Source organism: Erythrolamprus reginae, chromosome 8 (genome assembly GCF_031021105.1).
Source record: "Erythrolamprus reginae isolate rEryReg1 chromosome 8, rEryReg1.hap1, whole genome shotgun sequence".
Classification (NCBI taxonomy): Eukaryota; Metazoa; Chordata; class Lepidosauria; order Squamata; family Dipsadidae; genus Erythrolamprus; species Erythrolamprus reginae.
Genome location: NC_091957.1, coordinates 43,310,499 through 43,325,954, shown reverse-complemented (window position 1 = coordinate 43,325,954; position 15,456 = coordinate 43,310,499). Strand labels below are relative to the sequence as shown.

At 41.3% G+C, this 15,456-nt stretch overlaps 1 protein-coding gene across 1 annotated transcript in view; it reads right to left on the bottom strand.

The window, feature by feature from the left end:
• BRWD3 (bromodomain and WD repeat domain containing 3) overlaps positions 1-15,456 on the bottom strand; it is a 96,588-nt gene that overhangs the window by 76,592 nt on the left and 4,540 nt on the right. The window contains exons 5-6 of the mRNA XM_070759784.1: positions 5,045-5,195; positions 1,662-1,760 (exon numbers count right to left, since the gene is read on the bottom strand). Of these exons, the coding sequence (XP_070615885.1) occupies positions 1,662-1,760; positions 5,045-5,195 (250 nt within the window). The remainder of the gene's footprint in view (positions 1-1,661; positions 1,761-5,044; positions 5,196-15,456) is intronic.

Genomic DNA, 15,456 nt, shown 5'->3' with positions numbered 1-15,456 from the left:
GCCTTAGTCATGAAAGCCATCTGGGTGACTTTGAGCCAGTCATTCTCTAGGAAGCAGTAGTGGCACCGTGGTTAGAAAGCAGCACTGCAGGCTAACTCTTCCCACTGCTAGGAGTTCAATCCCGACTGGCTCAAAATTGACTTATCTTTCCAAGGTTGGTAAAATGTGGACCCAGATTGTTGGAGGCAAAATGCTGACTTTGTAAACCACTCTGTAAACCACTGTAAAGGATTCTGAAGTGGTATACAACCCTACATGCTGTTGCTAATGTTCAATTCAAACCAACCTCACGCTGGTTAGGTCCCACAGAGTTGGCCTTCTCCGGGTCCCGTCGACTAAAAAATGTCAGCTGGCGGGACCCAGGGGAAGAGCCTTCTATGTGGTGGCTCCGACCCTCTGGAACCAGCTCCCCCCAGCGATTAGGATTGCCCCCACCCTCCTTGCCTTTTGTAAGCTCCTTAAAATCCACCTCTGTCTGCCGTCAGGCATGGGGGAACTGAGACATCTCCCCCTTGCTTATGTAGTTTTTGTGTATGATATGATTGTGTGTATGTTTTTATATATTGGGGTTTTTTAGACTTTTTAATGTAAAATTGTTATTTTTAGATTTTAAATATTAGATTTGTTACCATGTATTGTTTTTTTATCACCGTTGTGAGCCGCCCCGAGTCTACGGAGAGGGGCGGCATACAAATCTAATAAATAATAAAAATAATAATAATTGTGTGGAAATAGGAGGGGGGGGTGCCTTGGATATGTTTGCCGCCATAAGTTATTTGCAAAAATAATAAAGGCAGAATAGAAATAAATAAACAAACATTGGAATATAACATTACTGTGTCTCCCCCAAAATTAGACCCTGTCTTATATTTTTTTGAACCCTGAAATAAGCACTTGGCCTTATTGCTGTGCACTCAAAAGCCCGATTGGGCTTATTATTATTATTTATTAGATTTGTATGCTGCCCCTCTCCGTAGACTCGGGGTGGCTCACAGCAATGATAAAAACAATATACAATGACAAATCTAATAGTTAGAATCTAAAATAACAATAATACATTTAAAAAGTCTAAAAAACAAGAAACCCCAAGTATATAAAAAACATACATACAGTCATATCATACACAACCCCCCCCCCAAAAAAAAACCTACATAGGCAGGGGGGGATGTTTCAGTTCCCCCACACTTGACGACAGAGGTGGGTTTTAAGGAGTTTACGAAAGGCAAGGAGGGTGGGGGCAATTCTAATCTCTGGAGGGAGCTGACTCCAGAGGGTCGGAGCCGCCACAGAGAAGGCTCTTCCCCTGGGTCCCGCCAGATGACATTGTTTAGTTGATGGGACCCGGAGGAGACCAAATCTGTGGGACCTAACCGGTCGCTGGGATTAGTGCAGCAGAAGGCGGTCTCGCAGATATTCTGGTCCGGTGCCATGAAGGGCTTTATAGGTGATGACCAACGCTTTGAATTGTGACCGGAAACTGATCGGCAACCAGTGCAGACTGCAGAGTGTTGGAGTAACATGAGCATATTTGGGAAAGCCCATGATTGCTCTCGCAGCTGCATTCTGCATGATCTGAAGTTTCCGAACACTCTTCGGAACACTGTCAGGGGAGGTCTTATTTTCGGGAAAACAAGGTAGCATATAAAAAAATTATTCCTTACCCACGTTTGGTGGCTTCCCATAGTTTACGGGGACTTCGGGAGGCCTTCCCCGATGCAGGGCTGCAAATGCGGAACCCTTCCAGGCCGTGTGCCTGCATTCTTTGCAAATGGGATTAAGAGCAGGTCAATCAATCAATTCATTACAGTTTTAGACCAGAGACCAGAACAAAAAAAAAAACGCTCAGTAAATATACAATTGAAAACTCTAGTAATAAAAAATAAATAAAGTGATACCTCGTCTTACAAACGCCTTGTCATACAAACCTTTCGAGATACAAACCTGGGGTTTAAGTTTTTTTTGCCTCTTCTTACAAACTATTTTCACCTTACAAACCCACCGCCGCCGCTGGGATGCCCCGCCTCCGGACTTCCGTTGCCAGCAAAGCACCTGTTTTTGCGCTGCTGGGATTCCCCTGAGGCTCCCCTCTATGGGAAACCCCACCTCTGGACAGAAGTCCGGTGGTGGGATTTCCCAGGGAGGGGAGCCTCAGCAAAATCACAGCATCGCAAAAACACAGAGGTCCGGAGTTGGGGTTTCAAGGACTTCAATGTTTTTGCAATGCTGCGATTTCACTGATGCTCCCCTCGCTGGGAAACCCCACCTCAGGATTTCCGTTGCCAGTGAAGCGCTCGTTTTTGTGATGCTGGGATTGCCCTGCAGCATCACAAAAACACGGAAGTCCGGAGGTGGGTTTTCCCATGGAGGGGAGCCTCAGGGGAATCCCAGCAGCGCAAAAACAGGCGCTTCGGCTGGCAAAAGGGGTGAGTTTTGGGCTTGCACGCATTAATCGCTTTTCCATTGATTCCTATGGGAAACATTGTTTCGTCTTACAAACTTTTCACCTTAAGAACCTCGTCCCGGAACCAATTAAGTTTGTAAGACAAGGTATCACTGTAACTTAAATCTGTAATAAAATCCAGTCTGTCAATTATGCATGGTCTAACTATATTATAATTACAATCCATAAACTACGTGGCCCGTTGTAGGTTCAACGCCAAAAGGAAAAAGACTAAGCAGTGCAGAGGGTTTGCCACATTTGTTATATAACATCACGATAGTGGAAGAAGACACATATTTGCGACGAATCCCCATTGTTGCTGCGCAGAATCTGGCCACCTGCGCTGTATTTATGAACTGTTCATCCTTAAGCAGCCAACTGAGGTTAGGTAGCATTGTTGCGGCCAGGATAACTAGCAGTTATTGGGAGAACATGTTTTTTCCTAATCTCTGTATAAAAGTGTTGTACATACTCCTGGTCAGTTGGAGGAGGATCAAGATATGGAGGACTCAGATTCAGATAGTGTTTATGAATTAGTGGGGGGCCCGGGGTTACAGGTAGTAGAACAGGTGGGAGGCCAGCCACAGGATGGGGCTATGAGTTCAGGATCTAGTGAGGGAGAATCAGACGTTCGCTGGGTTAACCCTAAATTCAGAAGGGCCCAAAAACGTAGAGAACAGGTGTCTGGAAGAAGATATTAAGGAGAGGAATGGGTTAAATACTGTAGCGATGTATTTGGCACGTCAGGGGGTCAGTAGGGAAGAAGGGTGGAGTTTCAACGTTGCCGAAGAGAAAAATTGATGTTTTTCTTGCCGCTCCCAAGTAAGCAAAAGTATTCTGGGTTGATTAACAGTCAGGGTTGCTGTTTTAGGAATCATGCTGTTAGGAAAATAAATCTTATTAAGTGGAGAACGAGAAGGAGAAGGAATGTGAGAAATGCAGTTAAGGGAGATAATGGACCAACAGATAAGTGCCTGTATGAAATGTGTCTGAATTCCAGAAGAGCAGAGAAATAAATGGAGTTTCTTTATTCATGATATAATGCATTTAATAAGAGTTATTTGTAATTGCTAAATTTCTACCAGAAACCAGAACAAAAAGGAACAGCTAAGGAGCATGTCACCCATAGTCTCCACCTCTCCTGCGAGCCACAGGAACAGTCTTTCCACCAATGGTATCCTTTTATACCTGCTGTACAGGACGGCCAATGGAAGCATATGGCACCGTGTAACCGAAAATGCTATCTGGTGGTTTGCTGACTCCAACTGACTAAGACAGCTGGCAGGAGCAACAACACATTTAAAGGCATCTAGAGTCAGAAACAGTGGAGTTTTCCCTAAGTCCGCTAAGAGCGGGCCAAAATAAAGACGTCAGAAAATTCATGTTTCAAAAAAACCCTTTTGCATACACTTTTAAAAGGTTTTCATTTACCCATTTGAGTTACACTATCATTACTGTATTTTTCAGAGTATAAGATGCACCTTTTTCCTCTCTAAAAGAGGCTTAAAATTCAGTCTGCGTCACACACAGATTTACCCCCACCACCATTCCTTACCCGCTTCTTTTTCGACTTAAATCTCAACTTTCTGTAATTATTTCAGTTGATCATTAAAACGTCCTCTGTCCTTAATTATACTTTTATTTTCTGATCTCTTTTTTTGATAAATCACTCTTATTTACTTGTTATTAACTAATATATATATATATATATATGTACTTGAACCTAAATGTCACGAATTATATATAGAACACCAAGATATATACAGTAATGCCAAGGACAACTTATATTTATATAATTTAAGAAATATAACATTGAGATGTAAATTTTTATGTATTAATATGCAACAACTTTACTATTCTCCTGTACCCTTTTGATTTTGTACCCCCTCCCCTTCGTTCTTATTCCTTTCTTTTTTATTAACTTAATAAATAAATTTTATAATTTAAAAATAATAATTCGGGTGCGTCTTATATTCTGAATGTAGCTTTTTTTTTTCAAAGTTTTTCCCCCCAGCCCTAATTAGCTGCTAAATGATCTTCCCAGCTCTTATCTTGCAGGTTCTTTCATTGTTACTCTCTGGAAAGAATGTTTTCCAAGCCCTACATCATTGCAGGTTATTTTTTTCATTGCTCTAACTTGCTCCGAATAAGTTTCTTTCCAGCCCTAACCAGCGCTTACTGGCTTGCAAGCTCTTTCATTATTACTCTCTCCAAATAATGTTTCTTAAAGCACTAACCAGGAAATAAAATAATGTGCTGAAGCTGAGCAGACTAAAGATGCTAGCCAGATAAATATCTGGTAAGCAGATTTTCCCCCCCTATTTTTCTCCCCCAAAATTAAGGTGTGTCTTTTACTCTGGTGCGTCTCATACTCCGAAAAATACAGTAACTTGTTGGACAAGGGACATAGTTAACAATAATGCTTCAACTGTTTGTCTGCGGTTCATTCTATTGTACGTGACTTTGGCTGCAAGTTGCTTTCCTTGCCTCTGTAACAGAGGCCTTCAAACTTGGCAACTTTAAGACTTTTGGACTTCAACTCCCAGAAAGTTTGGGGACTCCTGCTCTATAAGGTGGAATACAAATAAAAGAACAATGTCTTACCTTTGGCTGCCCTTAGTAAAGACTGCCGTCCCACTCCGAGTAAAGTTTGCACTCCGAGTACACTTTGTGGGATCTCCTTATCTAACAGAGGTCCAATTCGCTCACAAATTTTGAGGAGGTAATCCGGGGGGATGTGAGCATTGGCTGCTACCTAAATATTTAAAAAAATTTAAAAAAAACATGAGTGAGCATTGCTTACATCTAACCATAATTTGAGAGAGGCAAAGAGAAGCCACGGTTTTAAAAAATGTATTTATTTGTTTGTTGTTTGTTTGTTTGATTTGTATGCCGCCCCTCTCCGTAGACTCGGGGCGTCTCACAACAATAACAAAGACAATGTAAGAACAAATCTAATAATTTAAAAAACACTAAAAACCCCATTATTAAAAGCAAGCATACACACAAACATACCATGCATAAACTGTATAGGCCCAGGGGAGATGTCTCAGTTCCTCCATGCCTGACGGCAGAGATGGGTGTTAAGAACTTTACGAAAGGCAAGGAGGGTGGGGGCAGTTCTGATCTCCGGGGGGGAGCTGGTTCCAGAGGGTCGGGGCCGCCACAGAGAAGGCTCTTCTCCTGGGTCCCGCCATTACAGGTACATCTCGACTTATGACCACAGAATTGTCTCTGTTTAGCATTAGATATATCCGGTTTTATCAACTTTTGGGGGCAATGGTTATTAAGCAGATCATTGCAGTGAATCTTATAGTTGGTAAAGAATCAGGTTTCCCCATTGACTTTGCTTGATCTATAGAAGAATTGATCTACAGATCTTTTACTTTTTCTACAGAGGAATCATTGAGTCTGTCACCTGCACTCCTCTAACTGTCTGGTTTGGTTCTGCAACCGAACAAGACCGACACAGACTTCAGAGGAGAATCAGAACTGCAGAAAAAAACAATTGCTACCAACCTGCCTTCCATTGAGGACCTGTATAAAAGTCCTCAAAAAAGAGGTCTGTAAAAATATTGACTGACCCCTCACATATTAAGTAGCAGCAAGAATTGCATTTGTGCAAAAATGGAAAGAAAATGAAATTCCAAAAGATGAAGACGTTCTTAAGAAAATTATGGAATGTGCAGAATTAGATATGATGACGAGAAGGTTAAATAATCAAATGGAAACAGAGTACAGTATTATAAAACTTGGGAGAAAGTATATAACTGGTGGAATGTTAATAAAGATTATTAATGATACAAAAATAAATTATAGAATAGTTAAACTTACCAGGTTGAATATATTGTACACTGATATTTAATGGGTAAGTTTTAGTTTTATTAATTGATTGCGATTGAGACGTAACAAAAACGCTGAAATATATAGATTTTACATTACTAATATATCTTTCTGTATTGATCTAATTATAACTAGTCATTTTTTTCTGTATCAGAAGACTTCTATGCCTAGCAGAGCAATGGTAGCTTCTTTACATGTTAAATGTTGTATGTCTTGTTTTGTCTCATATTTTTAAAAAAATCAATTAAAAATTTCCTCAAAAAAGAGGTCTATAAAAATATTGACTGACCCCTCACATCCTGGACATAAACTGTTTCAACTCCTACCCTCAAAATGTCGCTACAGAGCACTGCACACCAAGACAACTAGACAAAAGAACAGTTTTTCCCCGAACGCCATCACTCTGCTAAACAAATAATCCCCTCACCACTGTCAAACTATTCACTAAAGCTGCATTACTATTAATATTTTCCTCGTCACTATCACCTATCTCCTCCCACTTATCACTGTAATTGGCTGTTTATGTCCTTACGATTTATATTAATATTGTTTCCTGGTTGCTTATTTGTACCCTATGACAATCATTAAGTGTTGCACCTTATGATCCTTGGCAAATGCATCTTTTCTTTTATGTACACTAAGGGCATATGCACCAATGACAAAGTCCAATCACACTTGGCCGATAAAGAATTCTATTCTATTCTATTGATGAGAAGCTCCCCAGGTAACGTGGCCACTCGTCGCAAATCCATGTCTGTTTGTCAGATATGCGAATTTTGATCATGTAACTGGGGTGGGGGATGCTGAAGTGGTCATAAGTGCAAGGAGCAGTCGTAAGTTAGTTTTTTCACTGCTGTTGCAACTCTGAATAAATCAAGGATTTTTAAAACAAGAACTGCTTGTTCTTCTCTATGTACTTATATATTTCTTAATATTTTTGAGTGACTAACTCAACCCTTCCTCTTTCACTGGCTCACTTCTATACCTTCATCAGAATAACAGAGCAGAAAGGAAGGTAATTTATATTATGCTATTTTTTCCCTCTTGTGCAAGTACAGGCAGTTTTCCCTCTTGTGCAAGTACAGGCAGTTCTCGGCTTACAACAGTTCATTCAGTGACCATTCAGAGTTGTTGTTATTATTATTATTATTATTATTATTATTATTATTATTATTATTATTATTATTTATTAGATTTGTATGCCGCCTTTTTCCAAAAACTCAGGGCGGCTCACAGAATAAATATAGAAACAAAGCGTACAAAACAAAATACATTAAAAAACAGCTAAAAACCCTATATATTATTCAATCAGACAATCCAATCACACCATGCATCACATTTATTGGTCAGGGGGGCAAGATCTAATTGTTCCAGGTCTGGCGACACAGGTGAGTCTTAAGACTAGTGCGGAAGGCGAGGAGGGTGGAGGCAGTACGAATCTCTGGGGGGAGCTGATTCCAGAGGGCCGGGGCCCGTACAGAGAAGGCTCTTCCTCTAGGCCCCGCCAAACGGCATTGTCTGGTTGATGGGACCTGGAGAAGGCCAACTCTGTGGGACCTAACCGGCCGCTGGGATTTATGCGGCAAAAAGTGGTCCTGTAAGTAATCTGGTCCGATGCCATGTAGGGCTTTGTAGGTCATTACCAACACTTTGAATTGTGTCTGGAAACCAATCGGCAACCAGTGCAGTCCACGGAGTGTTGGAGAGACATGAGTACATCTAGGAAGACCCTTGACCACTCGCGCGGCTGCATTCTGCACAATTTGAATTTTCAAAGCACTCTTCAAAGGTAGCCCCATGTAGAAAGCATTGCAGTAATCGAACCTCAAGGTGATAAGAGCACGAGTGACCATGAGCAAGGACTCCCTATCCAGATAGGGTCGCAACTAGTGCACCAGGAGAACCTGGGCAAACGCCCCCCTCGACACAGCCGAAAGACGATGTTCTAGAGTAAGCTGTGGATCGAGGAGGACGTCCAAGTTGCGGACCCTCTCTGAGGGGTCAGTGATTCCCCCCCCTCCAAGGTAATGGACGGACAGATGGAATTGTCCTTGGGAGGCAAAACCCACAGCCACTCCGTCTTGTAAGTAATCTGAGTTTAAGCCCGTTACAAGAATACTGAAGATAAGTGACTTAAAACTATTTTTCACATTTATGACCTCTGCAGCATCCCAATAGTCACATGATCAAAATTCAGCCTCTTGGCAACCGACTCACATACCACTCCTCTCCAAAGACTCGGGGTGGCTTACAACATATAAAAGCAGTATACATCGAGATATAATAATTAAGTTAAAATTAAGAATTACATTTAAAAAGAAACTAAAATGCCTATTAACATGCACACGTACCCATTCAAACAAACCCACTATACATTCATTGGCCAGAGGGTAAAATAATGACCCCAGGCTTGGTGGCATAGATGAGTCTTTAGATTCATATGGAAGGCAAGGAGGGTGGGGGCAACACAGATCTCTGGAGGGAGTTGATAAGTTTAACAATGATAAGATTATTCTCTTATCTTGTCCTATAACACCCAGCTACCCTCCCACAATTGACAGCCAGACTAAAATGGCTGCTCCCTGTGTAACTGGATTGCTTTAGATTTCATTGTTTAGATTTAGATTAGATTTAGATTTATTGGATTTATATGCGGCTCACAACAATGGTAAAAACAATACATAGTAACAAATCCAATACCCACCAATCCAATTACAATTTTAAACTAAAAAATTTCATAAAAACAACCCCAGAATATTAAAAAACAAGCACACAATCAATCTAACACCAAAACAACATGGGCAAGGGGGAGATGGTTCAGTTCCCCCATGCCTGACGGCAGAGGTGGGTTTTAAGGAGTTTGCGAAAGGCAAGGAGGGTGGGGGCAATCCTAATCTCAGGAGGGAGCTGGTTCCAGAGGGTCGGAGCCGCCACAGAGAAGGCTCTTCCCCTGGGTCCCGCCAGCCGACATTGTTTAGTCGACGGGACCCGGAGAAGGCCAACTCTGTGGGACCGAACCGGTCGCTGGGATTCGTGCGGCAGAAGGCGGTCCCGAAGGTATTCTGGTTCGGTGCCATGAAGGGCTTTATAGGTCATAACCAACACTTTGAATTGTGACCGGAAACTGATTGGCAACCAATGCAGACTGCGGAGTGTTGGAGTGATATGGGCATACTTGGAGAAGTCCATAATTGCTCTCGCAGCTGCATTCTGCACGATCTGAAGTTTCCGAACACTTTCCAAAGGTAGAACCATGTAGAGAGCGTTACAGTAGTCGAGCCTCGAGGTGATGAGGGCATGAGTGACAGTGAGCATTGACTCCCGGTCCAAATAGGGCCGCAACCGTTTGCAGCTGGATCTTTTGTGGTTCTATTTATTTGTTTGCTGTTTTGTTTGTTTGTTTGTTTGTTTGTCTGTTTGTATTTATAGTCAGCCCTTCTCCTGCGGACTCAGGACAGCCTACAACATAAAATGAATACAAATGCAAAATCTGAGAAAGCCAATATAAACTAGAAGACAATCTAAAATAATACAAAAACATTCAACTACTATTCATTCATAATTTTTGGTTCATATCCTTGGCCGGAGCATAAGGCAATGCTCAACGGCCCCAGGCTTGCCAGCAAAGATGAGTTTTGAGGGCCTTATGAAAGGCCAGGAGGATGGGGGCGGTGCGAATCTCTGGGGGGAGCTGATTCGAAAGAGTTGGAGCAGTCACAGAGAAGGCCCTTCCCCTGGGCCCTGCCAGGCGACATTATTTGGCTGACAAGACCTGGAGAAGGCCAACTCTATGGATTCTAACCGATCTCTGGTATACACAGGGCAATATGTGGTCCCGTAAGTAATCTGGTCCTAAGCCATGAGGTGGCAGACTTAAGAGACAGGTCACACACTTTAATAGTTATTAGACGCTTGGAATCTATGCATTCAATAACTAACAGTACATAACCACAGAAACATTCTCCTAACTTTCTTCCCGAAAGAAAGGGATAAGCCAGTGTTCACTTGACGTTAATAATAATAATAATAATAATAATAATAATAATAATGATTTGTATTATTATTATTAATAATAATAATAATAATAATAAATTGTTAACAATAATAATAATTAATAACAATAATAACAATGGTGGCACAAGAACAGGCCATTAGAACGAATGCTGTCAAAGCCAGAATTGAAAAATCAACAGACGATCCAAAGTGCAGACTCTGTAAAGAAACAGATGAAACAATCGATCACATACTCAGCTGCTGCAAAAAGATTGCACAGACTGACTACAAGCATAGACATGATGCTGTGGCACAGATGATCCATTGGAACTTGTGCCGGAACTACCATTTACCAGTGGCAAAGAACTGGTGGTGAACCATAAATAAGCCCAAAAAAGTGGTCGAAAATGAGCAAGCAAAACTACTGTGGGACTTCTGACATCACACTGACCGAATTCTGAAGCATAACATACCAGACATTGTGATCGTGGAGAAAAAGAAAGTATGGATCATCGACATCACAATCCCAGGAGACAGCAGAATTGAGGAGAAGCAGCTAGAGAAATTAGTGAAATACGAAGATCTAAAAATCGAGCTGCAATGACTCTGGCATAAGCCCGTGAAAGTGGTTCCAGTGGTAGTTGGCACGCTTGGCGCAGTACCAAAGGATCTCAGCGGACATCTGAAAACCATTGGAATTGACAAAATCTCCATCTGTCAATTGCGAAAGGCCGCTTTACTGGGATCGGCAAACATAATTCGCCGCTACATCACGCAGTCCTAGGTGCTTGGGAAGCGCCCGACTGGTGATGAAATACGAAATCCAGCATAGTGATCTCGTTTACTGTGTTGTACTGACATAGTAATAATAATAATAATAATAATAATAATAATTATTATTATTATTATTATTATTATTATTATTATTATTATTATTAAATTTGTATGCCACCCCTCTCCCAAGACTAGGTAAAGGATTAGGGTAAGACACGTTATATGCATTCTGTTGTACAAACGGTTGAATTCTGTCTTCCACAACTTTCCAAGTATCCATAGAGATGAGATTGCAATCTCATTCAAAGCCCAGTTAAGGCAGCCGAGAAAGAAAAACCAAACTGTCACATATTTCATGAATGGTGCAAGCGCTGGACCAGGAAACCCTGCACGAATGTGCCTTCGGTCATCATGCAGACTTGAGCCGGTACCTTTCTCTCAACTGGACCTTTCCCCAAAAGTGGGTCTTCTGGAAAATTATAGAAGGGTGGTGCTAAGGCAGTGATGGTGAACCTATGGCACGTGTTCCACCGGCGCCATATCGCAGGGCACGCGAGGCGTTGCTTTTTGTCAGCTCCAGCGCACATGTACGCATTGACCAGCTGATTATCAGCCTCGGGAAAGGCCGTTTCGCCCTCCAGAAGCTTCAGAGAAGCTTCCTTGAAGCCTCCGGAGTGCAAAAAACAGCACAACAGGCAAACTGGACGTCCATTTTCCAAACTTCCGGTTTGCCGGTTTGCCCGTTTTTTTCATTGTCCCAGGCTTCAGTGAGGCCTGTGCACATGTGCGGGGTCAGAGCGGGAGAGTCCACAAGCATTGGGGGTGGGGTGGAAATAGGTGTAGGCACATAGCCGCCGGAATCTTCGGAGAGGGACGGCATACAAGTCTAATAAATTATTATTATTATTATTATTATTATTATTATTATTATTATTATTGTCATCATTATTATCATTATCATCAGGCATGAAAAGAAAACAGCTTAAATCTAAGAACTGAGGAGCAAAGGCGTGTCAGTCTTCCTCTGGCAACACCTTTAAATATTATTTTAATTACAGATTGGAGAATAAATTCCAACTGGTTCATACAACATGCTACTCCATAAAGCATGGTTTATATAATTCTATAGCTGTTTCTCACATTGCATTTAGCCAAAATCAAAGACGTCCCATTAAGACTTAGCAAAATGTATTAACTCAGATGCTGTCTGAACGGAGAAGGTTCTTTTAACTATGAAAGCTAAGAATGATTGTTTGCCTTTAATTTCACCCAGGGATTATTGCGATATTTTGGGAAGAAGAATAACATTTGTCAATTAAATTTATACAGCTATAATTATTAAGAAAAATACTTGGGTTTTTTAAAAGAAAATAAATTAAACTATCAGAGAAGACTGCCTTAGAGGGCAGAAATAAGTATGAAATAATGTTCTGACATTCAATCAATGTCAGTCTACCAGTTGCTCAGTGTAAGGGATGGATATCTAATGAACTGTGCACCATAAAAACAACCACGTTTCACCCTTAGCGTTTTATACAAAATAAATGTCTTAAAACACAATGTGTAAGCTTTCCCTGTGTTTTGGAAAAATGGATTTGGATCTGAGCGTTATGGACAACACTGAACTGAATTTGCACTGGTCATGATAGATGCTAAGATGCCCTCTGTAAGTGGGACAAAATACCATTACCGAACTCTGACTGTGGAGCTGAAAAATAGACTATTTAACACATAGTGACAGTGTGTCAAAATAGTGCCTATAATGGAGATTTTGCTGATTTCCTGGCTGCCACAAATGAAGTAAGAAGTATATTTGCAACTTGGATGTACGTTTGCAATCTTCCTGTTAAAATCAGATTTTATATTCTGTTTTATATTTCACCCCCGTGTTCCTTTTCTTCTGCAACCCAAGAATACACAGACTTCAGAGGATAATCAGAACTGCAGAAAAAACAATTTATTTATTTATTTTATTTATTTATTTATTGGATTTGTATGCCGCCCCTCTCTGTAGACTCGGGGCGGCTAACAACAGTGGTAAAAACAACATGCGACAATCCTATACTAAAACAGCTAAAAACCCTTATTATAAAACCAATCATACATACAAACATACCATGCATAAATTGTAGCAGCCTAGGGAGAAAGAATATCTCAGTTCCCACATGCCTGATGGCAGAGGTGGGTTTTAAGGAGCTTACGAAAGGCAAGGAGGGTGAGGGCTATTCTAATCTCTGGGGGGAATTGGTTCCAGAGGGCCGGGGCCGCCACAGAGAAGGCTCTTCCCCTGGGTCCCGCCAAATGACATTGTTTAGTTGACGGGACCCAGAAAAGGCTCACTCTGTGGGACCTAACTGGTCGCCGGGATTCGTGCGGCAGAAGGCGGTCCCAGAGATAATCTGGTCCAGTGCCATAAAGGGCTTTATAGTTCATAACCAACACTTTGAATTGTGACCGGAAACTGATCAGCAACCAATGCAGACTGCGGAGTGTTGGTGTAACACGGGCATATTGCTGCCAACCTGCCTTTCATTGAGGACCTGTATACTGCACGAGACAAAAAGAGGGCTGTGAAAATATTTATTGACCCCTCACATCCTGGACATAAACTGTTTCAACTCCTACCCACAAAATGTCACTACAGAGCACTGCACACCAAGACAACTAGACACAAGAACAGTTTTTCCCCGAACGCCATCACTCTGCTAAACAAATAATTCCCTCACCACTGTCAAACTATTCACTAAGGCTGCATTACTATTACCATTAGTCTTCTCATTGCTCCTATCACCTATGACTGTATGATTGTATTTATTTATTTTATTTATTTATTTATTGGATTTGTATGCCACCCCTTTCCGTAGACTCGTAACTGGTTGCTTGTATCCTTATGATTTATATTGATATTAATTGTTTCCCTATTGATGTTTATGGGAACTTGGGAGGGGTGATTTTCATGAGGGAACGGATGCAGCCACAAAGCATTCTTTCGAGGGGCTCAAGGCCATCCTACGCCGTGCCACCTGGGCGGAAGCAGAAGGAGGACTTGCCACACTGGCACAAACTGAGTGGGCAATGTGACATGTTTGTGGGTGGGGGACAAGGGATGTGAACCTTCAACTGGGTAGGAAACTCAGATTCAGGCTTCCCAGCGTAGGTGCCAGGATGGCTCTGGCAATAAATTGGAGCTTTGACGAGTACTTGGACTTGGACTCTGATTTAGTTTGGATGCTACCTGGAACCTTGACATAGTGCAATAATATTTTTTTAAAAAAACAAATAAGATCCTAAACAGACTAGGACAGCCAAATGTTATGAATGCAATTCATTTGTAAATTAAGAACTGTTTGATGCTGGCAAACAGATGTTAATGGGGGGACATTAAGAGAGTTAGAAATCTGGAGGTAGAAAAGTATCTTGGCTAAAGACAGGGGGTTAACAAAATAATAAAGCCCTTTTGTGTTGCAAAAACAGCTGCAACCACAAAGAAGGGGAGGCATTGCTTTATGGCAGTTTTACTCCTAATTTAACTGAGCTGGGAAGCAGGCAAGCATTTACAGCAAATTGTATTTGCTCTTCATTTTGTTCAGGTACAAAAGTTACTCTGCTAGTCAAGTCTTTTTAGATTATAAAAGCGGAAGTGTGGATGGAACTGGAGGTGACGTGTTAACTCTCATTGGCAACAGCTAGCAGGGAAGTGATACGTATTTGGGGAATGTTAATACAAACCAGGAGAAAAAACAAAGGAATCATGAGAAATCATACTGAAGAACAACACTAAGTACTTTTACAAGTAAGTTTTTTATGGTTAATGGGGCTGACTCAAAGCTATACATGTGTCAAGGGCTACAGTCTTAAAAACTATAATTCATCTAAGATGTATTCAAAATCATTTCAGTTTTAGCTGATTAAAACAAGAATAAAGAGGCTAAGCATTTCTTAGTATGAGGAGGAAACCTGCAATTCTTTATGCAGTTTCACAAATCTTACCTTTATCTTCAAACCGCATTGGCTTATTTCAATTGTTTAATACTGGTATAAAATATTAAAAGAGACAGGCTAATATATTTAAAGAGGAAAGGAGTGCCCATTACAATTAAGTCAATCAAATTTTAAATAAGGTTTCATCTTTCTATTCACACAGATTATTTCTTAGGAACCGTATCCATTATTATTCCAACTTTTCCCCTATTTAAACAGCAGTACAGTGATCCCTCTATTATCGCGAGGGTTCCGTTCCAAAACCCCTCGCGATAATCGATTTTTCGCGATGTAGGGTTGCGGAAGTAAAAACACCATCTGCGCATGCGCGCCCTTTTTTTCTATGGCCGCGCATGCGTAGATGGTGGAGTTTGCGTTCCCCGCCGCCCACGCAAAGGGGAAACCCCGATTCGGCTCCTCGCTGC